The sequence below is a fragment of the Aythya marila genome (assembly GCF_965140915.1).
Source record: "Aythya marila genome assembly, chromosome: 6".
Lineage (NCBI taxonomy): Eukaryota > Metazoa > Chordata > Aves > Anseriformes > Anatidae > Aythya > Aythya marila.
The window spans coordinates 28,821,192-28,838,351 of NC_139047.1; the positions used below are offsets into that span (position 1 = coordinate 28,821,192).

At 39.9% G+C, this 17,160-nt stretch overlaps 1 protein-coding gene across 1 annotated transcript; it reads left to right on the forward strand.

The window, feature by feature from the left end:
* Positions 1 to 1,561: 1,561 nt before the first annotated feature.
* On the forward strand, positions 1,562 to 14,250 carry MCM6 (minichromosome maintenance complex component 6). The gene is made up of 17 exons (XM_082763029.1): positions 1,562 to 1,684; positions 2,758 to 2,904; positions 3,088 to 3,198; positions 3,716 to 3,965; positions 4,680 to 4,845; positions 4,928 to 5,073; positions 5,924 to 6,074; positions 6,724 to 6,865; positions 7,864 to 8,005; positions 8,149 to 8,256; positions 8,877 to 9,032; positions 10,079 to 10,207; positions 11,187 to 11,348; positions 11,921 to 12,056; positions 12,327 to 12,494; positions 12,857 to 12,996; positions 13,720 to 14,250. The coding sequence occupies exons 1-17, from the start codon at positions 1,578 to 1,580 to the stop codon at positions 13,831 to 13,833; spliced, it is 2,475 nt and encodes an 824-aa protein (XP_082619155.1). The 5' UTR covers positions 1,562 to 1,577; the 3' UTR covers positions 13,834 to 14,250.
* Positions 14,251 to 17,160: the final 2,910 nt, after the last annotated feature.

The following is a 17,160-nucleotide window of genomic DNA, read 5'->3' on the forward strand; positions in this document are numbered from 1 at the left end:
AGATTACCCCGCTTTTTCCAGAGAGTCCCATAGAAAAAGAGAGACCAGGGGAGGGGAGACTGGAAAAATAGATTGTGGAAGGGGATGACTAGAAAATAAAGACTGAAAAGAGACTGAATAGAGAGAGGCTCTGGAAAAACACAGTGGGGGAAGGAAAGGTGCAGCTCTAGAAAACAAATCCTAGAGTTCCTTTTTTTTAAATGGAGACTGGGAAAAACAACTCTGTGGTTAAAAAAAAAAAAAAAAAAGGTTCTGTTGGAAAAAAGAGCATGGGGAAAACTCATTTTCCCCATTTTTTTTTTTCTCAAAGAGACTGAAAAAATAGGAGAAACTCATGGGATGGGGAATGACACTTTTTTCCAATCTCTCTCTTTGTTTCCCAAACAGACTCTGAAAAGGTCTTCTGGAGAAAAGGGAGTCTGAAAAAAAGAGAGGAGACTTTTTTTTTCTTTTTTAAGGAGAGACTTGAAAAAGAGACTGAAAACAAAAACTCTGGAAAAATAGAGTGATTTCTGTTGTTGTTGCTTTTGTTTTTATTTGTTTGTTTAGGAGTCCAGAAAATGAGAGGCTCTGGGAGAGAGATGGAAGAAAACTAAAGACTAAGCAAAAAAGTGAGGCAAAAATGACAAAAGCAAAAGATGATGACAACATGATAAAAAAAAAAAAGAGGCTAAAAATATAGATGCGCAAACTCAGGAAAAGAGCTGAAAAAGGCATGTTTTCTTGATAGCTGTATCTAGAGTATACAACGTAACTCGCTAGATTTAAATTATTTATTGTTCCTTGTCAGTATTACCACTGTCTGTGTAGAGTGGGAGCAGATTCATTTTGGTAAAGAAAAATCAAGAAAACTCAAGAGAAATAATTATTATAGGTGAATTATGATTTCTACTGATACAAGCCTGACACCCAACTTGCTTTTGTGCCCATTTTTGCTTGTAAGTTCTCACAAAGTATGGGATTTATGGACTGCATGCAAACCTTTTGAAAGGAAATCTAAAAACACCTTCCTTGGCCATATTGCAAAGACAAGGCTCCGTGTGCTACGTGGTAAGGGCACTGCAACATTAAGGGAACACCACTGCAGGAAGCTCACGATTTTGGGTTTTATTTTTTAAGGGTTTCGAGTTTTAGAAGTGCAAGAAGCCAGCCCCTGGCTGCCTTCATGACAAGACTGGCAGATGGATGTTTCTGCAGGTGGCATCGCACCTGCGACCACTTCTTCCCAGATATTAAAGCTCTCCCCACTGGCAGCTGTCCCTGCCACCAGCTGCCCCTCAGCCACTGCTGCCGGCTTGGGATAACGCCGGGTGCCCGCCGCCATCCCTCCCTCCCTCCCTCCCTCCCTCCCGACAGCCGCCATGGCTGCGGGCGGCCCAAGATGGCGGCGGGCGGGCCGAGATGGCGGCTGGCAGCGTGGCGTCCAGGCCCCTCCTCCCTGAGGCGTTTGGCGCGAAAACCTCCGTGAGGGGCCGGGGCCCGGCGCGGCGGCGGCCGCTGATTGGCTGGCGCGGCCGAGGCGGGAAAGGCGGCGGGGCGGGGCCGGGGCTGAGGGGGCTGAGGGGACGGCGGTCGCCATGGACCTGGCGGCGGCGGGCGGCGGGGCGGCAGCGGCGGCACCTCAGCAGCTGCGGGATGAGGTGGCCGAGAAGTGCCAGAAGCTGTTCCTGGCCTTCCTGGAGGAGTGAGCGGCGCCGGGCCGGGGCGGCGGCGGGCGGGCAGGGCTGAGGGAGGGGGCGCTGAGAGGCTGTGGGGAGGGCTCGGCCTGTGGGGAGCTCCCTGGGCAGCCGTCGTGTGGGGATTTGGGTGCTCCGGGGGCTCCTCGGGGGAGCCGTGGGGGGTTTGGGCTTTGGAGGAGGGCCTCCTGCAGCGAACAACGAGCACAGAGCCCAGATCATTGAGAGCTGGGCCTGGTTAGCCTGGAAGACAATAGGCTGAGGGGAGACCTCATCTATATAATATATATATATTTTATATACATATATATATATATATGTTAATATCAGAGGGGAGACCTGTCAAGGGGGAGACACCAGCCTCTTTTCAGTTGTGCCCAGTGACAGGACGAGAGGCAGCGGGCACAAACAGTAGCACAGGAAGTTCTGGCTCAATATGAGGGGGCGTTTCTTTACGGTGAGGGTGGCAGCACTGGGACAGGCTGCCCAGTGAGGTTGTGGAGTCTTTCTCTGGAGAAACATCTCCAGATATTTTTGGATATCTTACATATATTCAGACTCTACCTTTATGCTACCCTGCACAATGTGCTCTAAGCTCTCCTAGGTAGGGGAGTTGGACTAGATGAGTTTCAGAGGTCCCTTCCAACCTCAGCCATTCTGTGATTGGGTGAATAAGGTTGGAAAAGACCTCCAAGCTCATCTAGTCAAATGTCCCCCTGCCACCACTGTCACCCTTCTAAACCGTGTCCCTAAGCACCATGTCCCAAGAAAGCTGTTCACCTGATCCTAAGGGAACAAAGCCTGTCTTACTGCTGCAGGTCATGGTTAGACCACAGCTAGGAGGCTGTGTAGGAGAGCAGTAGGGCAAGAAGCAGATCCGTGTGTTTGCAAGGTGTCTGTGGAATGGGGACAGAAGGAAAAGCATCACTGGAAAAGTTGGTTGCAAGGGGATGGGGGACACCGTTGTTTCCTTGCACGCTCCCCAGCACACATCATCCTTTTCTCGTCCCATGACAGCAGTTTTTTGCTGCTGCCTGATGTATAACTGTCAAACATTTTCCTGAATCATGCTCACTTTCAGGTTCCAGAACAGCGATGGGGAAGTCAAATACCTGCGTGATGCTGAAGAACTGATTCGGCCAGAGCGGAACACGCTGATCGTCAGCTTTGTGGATTTGGAGCAGTTCAATCAGCAGCTCTCTACCACTGTTCAGGAGGAATTTTACAGGTAAAATGTAGAGGTTACATGAGGACTGACCTGTGCTGCCATCTCAGGCCTATAAAGTCTTACCTGAGGTTATTTGCTTTCTGTATTCTGTAAACCCTTATATATAATAAATTAGTTTTACTGGATCAAAGTTTATTGCTTAATGGATTCATAATTACTACTTTATTATTTTCTGTATTTCAGGGTTTATCCTTACCTTTGCCGAGCAGTAAAGACTTTTGCCAGAGACCATGGAAATGTTCCCTCAAACAAGGACTTCTATGTTGCCTTCCAAGATCTGCCTACCAGGCACAAGTAAGATGATTATTAATTCCTTGTGTGTTTTTACTACTGGAAAAAAGTGTCAAAGGATACTGAAAATGTTTTTGATTATCAGAATAAAACGTACAGTTCACCAGTACAATTGTGAAGAAGCTGCCTGATCTTAGGGCTGATCTTTGAAACAGTTTTTCATTTGTGAATCATAAAAATCAAATTGTGAATCAAAAGTTAGACTGAAAAGGCTCTTAAATACTGACGTTCATAGCATTCTGCAAACTAATGTAACCTCTCTATTTGCAAAGCTGGTGTAGATAGTGTGTTGCTTTTGAAGTACCAATGAAGTAACCTTTGCATTGGTTTGGCCTTTAGTATTAATCTAAAGTAAAATCAGGAAATGGGAAAATAGAAACCTTGTTTTCTTTGGCTATTACAACTGTTCTCTAGTCACAGATTGAATGAAACTATGTAGCTACTGGTTGGGTAGTACCTTTGGCCTAGAAATGGAAACCCTACTAAGAATTTAATCCCGATGAATTTCCATTTTAAACAGAATTCGAGAACTGACATCGGCGAAAATTGGCTCTCTGATGCGTATCAGTGGACAGGTGGTACGTACCCACCCAGTTCATCCTGAGCTTGTAAGTGGAACCTTCCTGTGCCTGGACTGTCAGACAGTGATAAAAGATGTGGAACAGCAATTTAAATACACGCAGCCAAACATCTGCAGAAACCCGGTCTGTGCCAACAGAAGGAGATTCCTGCTGGACACAAACAAATCAAGATTTGTTGACTTCCAAAAGGTACAGCGGGGAGGTTGGGGCAGGGCGACAACAAAAGATGACATTCCTGTGTTCTAGTGGTAGCTGCAAGGTGTTGTTTGTACTTCTGCATATCAGAGGTGGTTGATTTGGTTCTGTCAACCTCAAAAAGAGATCTCAAGGCAGTGGAGTTTCTGAAAATAATTTCTTTCTGTCTGTGGAAGACTTTTGTGTAAGCATGGGAAATTATGAATAGAATCAAAGCATTTTTATTGCATGATGTGGTGTGTAAACAAGTCGCTGAAAACTCATGTATTTGAGCCATTGTCAGTCTCCTGTCACAGGTACATTGTGTGTAATTATTTCATGCATGTATGAAAAGGGATATCAGCAGGGCTATTTAGTATTGGCAGTGTTTTGTTCTAGACAGATTTACTCTTCCAAATCCTCATCACATGCTATTCCACAATAATGCTTTGTCAGTCACGTTAACTGGACTCTAACTTGCCCAAATACTTGTCCTTAACTTCAGAATTATCACTGTGGCTCTTGTGTATACTCTAAGTTTCTCTAATGCTCCTTAGATACTGGTTAGTAAAGTGTGATTTTATTTCATTAAAAAAAATAATTTCATGATTGATATGGATAGCAGTCAGCAAATGCCACTTCCTGTATTTATTTTTTAAGCTATTTTAGCTTTAAAAACAGTTTGAAATTCAGTGACATCTGAGCACTTGATGTTCTGTACCTCCTCAGGTCCGCATTCAAGAGACACAGGCTGAGCTGCCGCGAGGCAGCATTCCTCGCAGCGTGGAGGTGATCTTGCGTGCAGAAGCAGTGGAGTCTGCCCAGGCAGGTGACAAATGTGACTTCACAGGATCACTGATTGTCGTGCCTGATGTGGCTCAGCTCTCAACACCAGGTTTGTTGCTGCTGCTCCTGACCTCCGTGTGACGTCCCCGCAGCTTGTTCTGGCGGCTGTTGACTCTTCCTTCTCGTGGCAGGAGTGCGCGCGGAAACCAGCTCCCGGCTGAGCGGGACAGAGGGCTACGAAACTGAAGGCATCCGAGGACTTCGTGCCCTTGGAGTCAGAGAACTGTCCTATAAACTAGTCTTTCTAGCCTGTTACGTCGCACCAACAAATCCACGGGTGAGTCTACAGAGAAAAATAGATCCAAGAGTACTGAAGATTTCCACTGTGTTTTCACCTCAAATTAGGGGGGTGAGGATAGGTAAAGCTTTAAATAGGTGCGTATACCACCTTTCTTTGCATTTGACTGCCCTCATATTCTGATTGAGTTTACGTATCAAGTTCTTATCTTGTCTTTATTGTTCATAGCAATTTTCACAGATATGAAATTGGAGTTTGCCAATTTCATCTATTTATTCTAAAAAGCTAAATGATTCATTTATTTCATTCAAATTTCATACATTTCTCCAGTATTTGCTTTTCCTCCAGAAAATCCTATTGATTCATATTGTTCCAAGGAAAAAAAACTAACCTTCATGTTCCTTCTATTTTATCATATTAAATCTTGGGATGTTATTACCACATAATAAGTAACGCTGAATGTGACTGGGTTTTAGTATGGTGCGATATTTTAGGCTATAATTTCCTGCGTCATTTCAGAGTAGCAAAAAGGCCATGGAAATTCTGGCTGAAGAATACTTAAAAAGGCAAATTTTAGCCAAAGGAAGCTGTACTATTTTTGCTCTCTTTACTCTCTAGACAAGCATCTCTGTTGTTTTTTTTTTTCTTGTTAACTGAGCTTAGACTCAATTTTCCTGCTACAGAATTGTTTGTGTGTTTTTCTGTTTGTTTGTTTGTTTTTTAAAAATACGAGGTGATGAGCTTCCTTAGCCTAAGGCTAGTCTTTCTGAATGTGTTCTACTCAGCTTAGAGTGCATGAGAGTTTGTATAAGCTCCTGTCTGCAGTACTCGCATTCAATAGTAATCACATTTGTCATGGTTATTTATTTTTTTTAATTCCCTTGTTTAGTTTGGTGGAAAAGAGCTCCGAGATGAAGAACAGACTGCAGAAAGCATCAAAAACCAAATGACCGTGAAAGAGTGGGAGAAGGTGTTTGAAATGAGCCAAGATAAGAACCTTTATCACAATCTGTGTACCAGCCTCTTCCCCACTATCCATGGTAAGAGTCCAGTTGTTGCTTCAGAGAAAGGAGATTTCCCCTGTGAAAATATTAGTTCTTATTAATATCTTTGTAGTACCATTTTGGGAATTCATGAAAGCCCAGTACCAACTATCTCAAACTCTTCCTTCCAGAATTGGTTTTGCTAGAAAAGGAAGACCTAATTCCCGAAGACTTCCTTTGTTAAATTAGTAAGGGTTGCAATGGTAGTCAAAATGGTTTTGCTCTGCGGTGATCTACCACTTAACCCTACAGCTGACAGTTGGATATGAGCTTTATTTTATATGGCATCCTCTGAAAGATTTAAGAGTTCTAAATCCATGTGCTGTTGTGCGTGGATGTGTGTGCATATGTCTGGTGTTGTTTCTGGCTTGGAACTGGTTTGAGAACTTACATTGGTTATGTCTGAAAAGTTTGATCAGCTGAATTTTGTCCACATTTGGAGCCACCCTAGTGTAAGGGAACTCAGTTGCCTTTCAAGTTATTCTTCCCTGAAACTGTATCAAGAACATAAATAGGCTTCTAGGGGATGTTTAGTAAATAAGTAATTCTGAGTTGATGTGCCTAAGTGCTCTAAAATTCTTCCAGTGGGCTAAAATTTTCTTAAAATAGGAAAAATGTTGCATGTTGAGTGTCCTTTCTTGGGTAGGTAACGATGAAGTGAAACGGGGGGTCCTGCTGATGCTTTTTGGAGGAGTCCCTAAGACCACTTCTGAAGGCACTTCTTTGCGTGGGGACATCAATGTTTGTGTTGTTGGCGATCCAAGTACAGCCAAGAGTCAATTTCTAAAGTAAGTTTCTCTTTAAAATTCAGTATTTAAATATTGCCAGTGTGACTAGAGCTATAAATGTATTACCCTGCCTTTCCTACGTTAAACAGAAGTAAGGGAAGTAAAATAGTAGAGAAAATTTTCCAGGAATAATTTGGATGTGGTTGAATTATTTGGGCTGAAGTAAATTCAACTGGTCCGTAAGGTAATAAAAAAGAATTGATTTAAGAGGTGGTTGTTGTTTTTCAGGTAATTATGAAAGTACAAGTTTTTATGTTTTTGAAAGTCATTGAATATTAAAAATGTAACAATGAATATCTTAAAATATTAGAGATGGATAAAATAGTGATTTTTTTTCCCCTCTGCTTTAGCTTAGTCTAAATTGGTAGGTCCCAACACTGATCAACCAGACAGCTATTAAGCCTGAACAATAATTATGAAATAAGTATATCTAATGGTACACATTCAAGCTATAATGCTTTTTTTTTTTTTAAAAAAAAAAAAAAACCTCAAGTTCTATTTAATATGGTTTTGTTTTCTCATGATGCTCTTTTACCTCTGGATCACTCTCTGTGAGGCTGAGGTCTACTACATCTCAGAAATGTGGAGGCACCACAGAAGTTGCCTTTGGCTGCCTGTGGTCAGCATAGCTGCTTCCTGCTGTGCAGCCTTGTGCTGTTCCTTTGTGCTGACTTCTACCTGACCTGTGAGGAGCTGCCTGAGCTTGTGAAGTCCGCAGAAAACTGTGGGAGGAGGTCTGGATTATTTTTTCTGCTGGTATAACCAAGAGTGAATAACAGACCTGTAACAGACTGCAGTTAGATAAGGCTTAGTTCCCAAGGCTCGCTCAAATATCATTACAGATAGGGGGACCTAACTAAATGTTAACTGCTTCCTGAAGGAAGGAATAAGTCCTGGCCCTAGGGCTTGAAAGCAGTCATGCATTAAAGTTGTCTTGTTTCTGCAGGTCTCAGTCTGTCTTTTTAAGTTTGTGTAACACAGTTTCTCACTTTCAATAGGCACGTGGATGAATTCAGTCCTCGCGCTGTATACACCAGCGGAAAAGCCTCCAGTGCTGCTGGTCTAACAGCAGCTGTTGTAAAAGATGAAGAGTCGCATGAGTTTGTAATTGAAGCTGGAGCACTGATGTTGGCAGATAATGTGAGTACAGGAACTAGAGAAGTTTCTGCACCCCTAGAATGGTTTTGATTAATGACAAAAGCCCCCAGACTGTCCTAAAAATGCTTTCTCTCCAAATGTGATTGAATTTGAGTAACTTGTTATTTTTTGTTCTTCTGCTGCAGGGTGTATGTTGCATTGATGAATTTGACAAAATGGACTTGCGGGATCAAGTAGCCATCCATGAAGCAATGGAGCAGCAGACAATATCCATTACTAAAGCAGGAGTAAAGGTACCTTGTGCTATTCCTTTGGCTGTGTAGTCTCCATGATTGTGTGAGTGTTTGTGGCACACGCTGATCCAACATCATCTCTCAGGCTTTGATGTCAGCTCTGCAGCTGCCTTGCTGTGGCAGAGAGATCACTTACCTGCAAAGTTTTCATGCCACTTGCTCATAAATAATTGGAAACTGTACTGAAGGGAAAAAAGAGACAGTAGTGGGAAGGAACAGAAAATGGGAATGAGTATGGGGAAATTCAAACCCTGACGTAACCCTCAAATGGTGTAGATTTTTTCACTTGTGGAACGATTTGTATATATGCGCTGTTTAAAAACAGGGTGATTAGTAACAGTTTTAAAGGCTTATTTCAGTATTGGTGGTAGCTGTATGACAATGTCAAAAATTTAATCATTAAATAGCAATGTCAAAAATTTAATCATTAAATTAAGTATCTGGGCAGAATAGGATATTGGAGCTGGGTTAAAGGACTGGTTAGAAGAGTTTGGACTCTTGAGGAGCTGTTGTAATATAATCATTGCAATTCTGTATAAAAGACTTCATGCGGATCTTTTGGAGTTGCAATAAGTTGGTTTAGCAAGTCATGACTTCTTTTTTTTTTTTTTTTTTGTCAGGCTACCTTGAATGCCAGGACCTCCATTTTAGCTGCAGCAAACCCAGTTGGTGGGCGCTATGATAGATCCAAGTCATTGAAACAGAATATAAACTTATCTGCTCCCATCATGTCTCGGTTTGATCTCTTCTTCATTCTTGTGGATGAATGTAATGAGGTAATTTTGAGCAATTGTAGAATAATTTACATCAGAAAAGACCTCTGGACGTCTCTAGTCTAACCTCTTGCTCAGAGCAGATCATTAAGAGCAGGTTGCCAAGAACTTGACCTGGCAAATTTTGAGCATCTTCACAGATGGAGATTCTTCAGTTTCTCTAGGCTGCTATGGCAGTGTTTGACAACTCTGCTTTTTATATTAAAAAAAAAAAAGTTATATCTAATCAGAATTTCTCATGGTTCAATTTGTGTCAGTTGCCTCTTGTTAATTTGTACTTTCAGGAACAATCTGGCCCCATTACATCTTGCCAATGAGGCACTTGCTTTCTTTACAGGCTGAACTCATGCAGCTCTGTCGCTCCTCACACATAATGTGCTCCTGCCCTCTGACCATCTCTGTGGCCCTCTGCAATTTTAGGTGAAACTGATCTCATGAGAGCCTCTTGCTTCTGCTTTTATTCTCTGTCTGTGAAGTTAAAAAGCTGGCAGTACAAATTTTAACACACTCTGCTGAATACAAGGATACTTGTGGTGATTTGACCTGCAAACGTAACAACATTAGTCAGTTTTACAAATTGCTAGTCACTAAGGCTAAGACTTCTACCACCTGTCTATGTGGCATTTGCCTCGAGAGTATAAAAGATGCAGAGATTCATGTTGTCTCCATACAGTTCTTTCAGATGTTTCGCTCAGCATCATTATCTAATTGAGAAGGGACTATTGAAAGAGAGTAGGCTGTAAAGAAAGCCAGCGGTTCCCACGCTGCAAAGTGCTGCTTTCTGCCTGTTCTGTGGCTAATTTGTAGCCCAGGAGAATTCCAGAAGTTGTAAATCCTAAAATTGCCTTTCATGCCTTCTCTGCTGTGTCCTTGTATTGAAACCTTCCAGGGCATTCTCCTGGGTCTTCTGGCAATGTCTTGCTTCTGGAAAGAGCAGCTCAGCCGTGACGAGTGCAAGTGAGGGAAGGGAATGGGAAGAAGAATGCAGCTGTTGTTCTGACGTTTGGCTGGTGTTGCAAAAGTGATCTAACAGAGCAATATTATTCCAGGTTACAGATTATGCTATTGCCAGACGTATAGTGGATCTGCATGCCAGAGTAGAAGAATCTGTTGATCGTGTGTATTCATTAGACGATATCAGAAGGTATCTGCTGTTTGCAAGACAGTTTAAACCCAAGGTAATACTGCCTTCTTGTATAAATTAATCTGTGTGAGAAAGTCCAAAGGATTAGTCACTCTGTAGCTTGCTTTCTTCAGACAAATGCTCCTCACGAGAGGAGCACTAAACTCAGTTGTTATCTAGAAACATCATGTATTTTGGAGCCATGCACTCTTTCTTTTTTTTTTTCCACTCCAGAAGTGCAGACAGCCCAGATGAGATTATGTTATAATCAGTGACCTTAATCTCTTACCTCAAGAGCATGGGTTATTTGATACATGATTGCAGAGAGATTCGTATTTATTGACCTCTTGCTTAATCAAGCAGATTGTTTGTCTTTATTTTAAAAGGGTGGTGTTCCTCAATATTTCTTTGCTCTTGTTACGGTAAAACACAGAACGTGTGAAACTGCTCTAAGTACAGATTTTTGTGGTCTACCCAAGTAGCTTTTTGGATGTGCTGTTTTTTAGCTCTGTTGGAAGTTATTCTAATGTCATTCTTCTCAAATGGGAGGAGAGGACACCCTCCCTTTACAGAGTTCTGCAAACTTCCATTTCATTTCCATGTGGTAGGAAGTTTGTTTTCCAGTTGGATCTGTGTATGTGCAGATAGACAAAAGCTAATAAAAAGCACGCACACAAAGCTGTACTTGGTGTTAGTATTCTTGAGCGTATACTTGTGTGTGTGTGTGTTTGCATGCAGAACAATCATAGAGACAGGCCTGAATTATGCCTAGAAGCAAGTCTAGAACAGAAAAACAAATTAATAAAAAATTTGCTGTAAGATAATTGATGAGTCAATGTACTTACTATGTAACTGTTACGATAATCATTATTACAATGTAGTTCTGTTACGATTGTCCATTGTATTTATGTATGGTAAGTGTAATAGAATTGAATATTTCACAGAAAAGTCTGGAAACTGCTAATCTGATTCAAGAAGCATAAACTTGAATGCTTTTAACATGGCAAACTGTCTTACCATCCTATGTCACAAAGATATCCAAGGAGTCTGAGGACTTTATAGTGGAGCAGTATAAACGGCTACGGCAGCGCGATGGCTCTGGAGTGACAAAGTCATCCTGGAGAATCACAGTGCGGCAGCTGGAAAGCATGATTCGGCTCTCTGAAGCTATGGCCCGTATGCACTGCTGTGATGAGGTATCAGGTTTTTCATGAAGGTTTATAGAAATGTTGTGGCAGCTCTGGCTTTTCTATGTCACTATGGTATTGTACATATTTAAATCCCATAAGTGAGGAGGTGGGTTATTTTTTAATTAAGCACAACTTACAAAGAAACTGATGGCTTTTAGCTAATGGCTAAAGTAAGGAAGATTTGTCCAGTTTTTTCACTTCAATTCCAGAGGAGAGTCTCATTAATTATAACCTTTTTTTATCATATTGTTTTAGATCCATTTCTTTCATGTTTCTTGCTCCACTGATCCTTCAAAATATTCTTGGTATAAGTAAAAAATCTTTATTGACACCACGTGATAACTAAAGTCTAAAAGGTTCATCAGGTTGTTTATTCCTTCTGTAACCTTATGTTGCAGAATACCTGTAGTAGAATGTAATTTGACTTGTGGGGTCTTTACTGCTTATGATTAATTAGCTGAGATGGGTAGAGAGACTGTCAGAATCAGGGGTGAACTGGAACTATTGGAGAAAGAAACCTTTAATACCAGAAGAGCCACCATGCCTATGTAATTCACGTTTTTTCAAATCTTCCCCAGGTTCACCCAAAGCATGTGAAGGAGGCTTTCAGGCTTTTAAATAAATCCATAATTAGAGTTGAGACTCCTGACATCAATTTAGACCAAGAAGATGAACAGCAAATGGAGGATCAAGAAGACCAAGATGGAGTCAATGGTAAATTATTTGTAGAGAGCTTTTCAAAGGAGAAAGTACCTTCAGTCTTTATAGCTTACCCTTTTTGAGTATACACTTCTCTTCAGTTTCCCACCTATTTCTCTTCTAACACTGTCTAGGAATCTTTATTCCTGCTGCTAACTCTTGTTTCTTCAGCTTTTTTGTAGGCTCCACTTGCCTAGGTTGGTCAGTGCCACACTTTTTAGTGGGTCAGATTATTAGCCAGTTACACTATGTTGTAGAGTTAAAGCTGAGCATGTGTCCAAACAGGTGCAGCAGAACCTCCGGCTGGGGTTAATGGCCTTGTGAATGGGATCAATGGCCATTCTGAGGACACGAACAAGGATGGTGCACCAAAAGCTTCTCTTAGGCTGGGCTTCTCTGAATACCGACGAATTTCTAATCTTCTTGTGCTGCACCTCAGGAAAGCAGAGGAAGGTAAGGATTCGTTTGTTAAAAATATGGCATACTGAGATGTGTCAGTGTGTGTGAACTGGCTCTTCATTAAAACAAATTCACCTGAAACTTAGAAGGTTTGCATTTTTCAGTGGTATTTGTTAAACGGTTCTGTGTTAAACATTTATACTCCAATTAAACCATGATAAAGCAGTCTCCTGTGCAAAGCATGGTGTTTTAAGAAGCACAAGAGAGCTACTGTGTGTTTTATCTTTTCAACATTACAAATGTTAACATAGATACCCTTTTCTTTTATGGTTTGAAAATTATCTTACTGCTGCTATGTTTATGCAAATTATGTGGAATGGTATTGTAATCATTTTTTTAATGCTTTCCGTTTGCAGAAGAGGACGATTCATCATTAAAGAAGAGTGAACTTATTAATTGGTATCTAAAGGAAATTGAATCTGAAATAGAATCTGAAGAAGAGCTAATAAATAAAAAGAAGATCATAGAGAGAGTCATTCACCGACTTACACGTTACGTATGTATAAAAATGTGTGGATAGTGAAAGAGGGTTTTAATATATGTTACAATTACTCATTTTTAATTTCTCTAATTTGAGAAATGTGTTTTGTGTTTCTATGTTATTGACTGATGCAGCATAATGCCATCTTTGTTTAATAACTGTTAAAATTAATCTCAGAGAAAACACTGAAATAAATTAGAGGTGTGTATTAGTACAAGTTCAAACTGCTATTCTATTTTCTACTGTTTATTTATAGAAGCATAAGTGGTACTTTTCTGTATTTTTGTAGTTTCAGTTTTATTAGCAAACAAATATTAACAAAACATTTTACTCACTGGATAGCTTTAGGTTTTAGAGTATCTTAAAATATTTCTCTGAAGTAGAAATCGTTACTTCCCAGGATCCAGTACATGCACTGAAGTTACTTGTTTCACATTTGGGGATTTTTGTAAGAAAAAAAAGTCAAAGTAGGAAAGAGATGGAATACTTCTCATTTTTTAAAGTATAAAAACACTAGAATGACATATTCCCAGAAAGCATACTACATATAGGAGATTACCACTGAAGGTAATTGTTGAAATTAGGAACCTATTAAAGAGGGAGTTGACAGTTAAAAGGGTTGAATAATTTGTCAATTAGAGGTGCTACCAGCAGAAAAAAGGAGATATTTTTTAAAAAAGGACAAACAAAACAGTCCTTTTCATTCTTGTCTGAATACAATTTTCTTGTCTGTTGCAGGACCACATTCTGATAGAGCTGTCTCAGTCAGGTCTGAGGGGTTCCAGAGAAGAGGAGACTTTTGATGAAGACCCATACCTGGTTGTCAACCCAAACTATCTGCTGGAAGACTAAAGGCAGAGATCTAGGTTGTAGAACAGACTCAGACTAGTTACGTGTTGGAAAACGCATTCTTTTCTGCATTCTTGCAATGGTTGTTACATAGCTATCTGATTCATATGAATGCTTTACTGTGTAACGCATCAATATGCAATTAATAATATATGATTGATTGTAGACACTGAGCATACCTGAAAATTTTTAAAAGTGCCATGTATTAGTTTCATTTTTAATTCTGTGTTCACTGCCATCGTCCAGATGCAGAGGAGGGTCACTCAACAGCTCTTTTTAGCATCAAGCTATGTAGATGCTTTGGTTTTAAAGGGGGGGAATTTTGTTCTATTCATTGTTCTTATTGTATTTGGTAAACTTTTTATACTGTAGATTTTAAATGTTTTTCTTAATAACATAAATAAAAGATCATTAAATGTCTGGAGATCTCTGGGGGTGGATTTGTTGGTTCTGATATGTGGGGATGCTGTTTCTATGCCTGTGCTTTGAAACTGAAAAGTCAGTGATCTGAACGCCTCATGTCTTAAGAAAGATTACATTTCCCATATGACAGGCATTGTTTTTAAGAATTCCAGTAATAGATGATGAAACACTGATTGCTTCTCTTTCTTTTCAGATGTAATAAGGATGTGTATGCTCCTGTTGCATATTTAAAATAGAAAATTAAAAATAGTCAAGTTAAGTCAGGATGGCACCCCCCCAGCTTGAGGAGTATCTTGACTTGTAAGTGAATTGAAAAGTGCCATCATTTGTGAGGGATTTTAGAGTGTGTATTAGTAAACTTGCTTATAGATAATTCTATAAGAAAATTTCGTCTAAATTCCTATGGGTCTCTTCAGTCCTGCACAGTATGGGAATATTAAATTATTTATTAAGAATTACAAATACTTGAATATTTGTAAGTATTTGTACATACAAATACTTGAACTTAGAAATATCTGAATTTCCAGTTTAACTGAAGTACCTGCATTCTAAAATAATGACTAGACTAAGTTACTTGGCAATTTAACTTCTCAAACTAGAGCATAAAAGCAATGGCCAAATGTATCAGGCATTGTATGTTTTAATAAGGCCTTTTTTCGTTGGATCCTTTTGGAATGCTAAAAGCTGCAGTCAACACTTGGGTCTGTTTGAGTGTTACTGCAAGGCCAAGCTTTGCCCTTTAATGTCCCAGGAATTTGTTGGTAGTTCAATAGGGTACCAAATGAGAACAAAATTTGAGCTGAAAGAAAATATTCTAAGCTGATTTTGTGACCATTTCCTTGTTTGTTTGAACTCATGGTGAATAAGGAAATAACTAACTCCAGTCTGAATGTTAGCAGGATTTCAGAACAATGCTGCCACCCCAAGGGAACAGAGTACTTCTAATGCACTTCTGAGGGGTAAATATTTTCTTAAGGTGCAGGTTTTTTTTTTTTTTTTTTTTTTTTTTTGATGTATCCTCCGGGATTAATGCCTTAGTTTCTTTTCCAGCACACCATCCTGCATTTGCCGAGACTGGGAATGTTCTCATTCCTTTCCATGATGTGTCCAGTTAGCAGCCTTTCACATGGAGAACTCTGTCACCTTAGGAATTCTACATCAGGAATTCTTTGAGCTGTACTGGAGGTGATACTTATCTATGGGTTTTGGAAGTCTTTTTGTTAGTTTACATTTGATTAATAATTCTTATTTAATCATTCATTCACAGTCCTCAGTAGTTTTTATTAAAATTTGAAATCAATCCAATTGAATTGGATGCCTGCTCACATCAACAGATTAATCTTGTGAACTCAAACTAGTGGGCACTAATTCTATATGCAATAATGTTGCTCTGCTAATATTTTTCATAAACTGCATCTTGGCAAATGCTTCATTGCATTAAAAAGAACTGCCCACCTGCAACAAGTCTTATTTCATTCTATATTGTTCATAACTTACTTTTAAAATAAGGACAGGGAAAGAAATATTTGTTCTTCATTATACGTTCCTTCTTCCCCTATCCTGATCTTTGTTAATAAGCATTTGTATTAATCCTTTCTTGTAAGGAGAAAGTAAGTGGTTTTTTTCTACTTTTCCCTACAGTTCTATATGTTCCATAGGTTGAGAGGGGTCTTCTCTTTCTGGAATTAACACGGCTGTACTGAGAAATCAGCAGCAGGTGGTGCTGTAAAGTTCCTAGTCAAGCTTGTCAAATCCACTAGAGGAAAAAAAAAAAAAAAGTACTTATGCTTTCAGAACAGCAAGCACAATGTTTCAGGAAGCTTTTCAAGGCTTCTTAATATAAAATAGTTGGCTGAGAATCAAATAGTCAGTCCTTGTATAAGCAAGGAGGTTGGCTGTTGGGAGTAACAGCAGAAGCTGAGAGAGTTTCTACTACGACTTAAATAACAAAGAAAAGATTGCTTGAGAACATATATTGCCCAAATGATTCTATCAGTATTTTAGACAAAAACTGCTTGTTAAGGGAAATAAACTGGGAAATAGGACTGACTTTTCAATATAGTTTCAATATAGTTTATGTAGGATTTTATTTAGTTAATTTAAACATGTTTTGCACTTAGGCAGCACAGATGGCAGTTCCAGGCAAATGTTCTCAGCTCTTCCATTTTGCTGTATTTGGATGTAGAAAAGTAGAATTATCTCCTCCTGCAGCAACCTAGGTAGGCGATCTATGTGAGTGCATGCCTTCTCAAGGCTGAAGGAGGGAGTACTTTGGAAAGCAATAATATATTATTTGAATTTCCTGATATTATTAGAATGGGAACACATGTTGCTGCTGCCTGAATTCATGTAACAACCACTTTTCCAAGGGGGTAAGATGCCACCTCTCAGATTTCCTTCACGAACCCAAGAACAGCACAAATGAGCCTCCCTCCCCTCCTGCTCACCTGAGCCGTGGCACCCAGCCCCATCAAAGCAGGTAATTGGTTTTGTTATTTTTGCATCCAGAACTGTGCTAGAATTGCTTTTAAACCAAACCAAAACAAAAAAAAGGCGAGGAGATGAAAAACATGGTCTACTTACTTTCTCTTCCTCTGAAATGGAAGTGGTGTCAGTGAGTGTCAATTTATGTTCAAGTATAAAGGGAAACCTGCATGTTGCAGAAAATGAACCCAGTGTTTCACAATGACCTTTCTCCAACTTATTGCTTGACAGATCTGTTTATCATAAAAAGATTTTCATCTATTTATTCAGTTGTTCGTCTGTTAACTGAAAGTCCTGATTTGTTATCATTTGAGTGTCAGCTGGTTCTGGGAAGGCTTATCTGTGTAATAGATAATTTCGGTTAAATATTACTTCTACTATAATATAAATAGGATGGACTAACTTTGTGAAGCAGATCCAGAA

What these genes read in the sequence shown, in the direction of transcription:
- MCM6 (XM_082763029.1), top strand. Translation starts at nt 1,578, where the DNA reads ATGGACCTGGCGGCGGCGGGCGGCGGGGCGGCAGCGGCGGCACCTCAG. An exon ending in GTTCAGGAGGAATTTTACAG is followed by an intron (nt 2,905 to 3,087) that starts GTAAAATGTAGA and finishes TCTGTATTTCAG; the next exon opens with GGTTTATCCTTACCTTTGCC. An exon ending in CCTCAGGAAAGCAGAGGAAG is followed by an intron (nt 12,495 to 12,856) that starts GTAAGGATTCGT and finishes TTCCGTTTGCAG; the next exon opens with AAGAGGACGATTCATCATTA.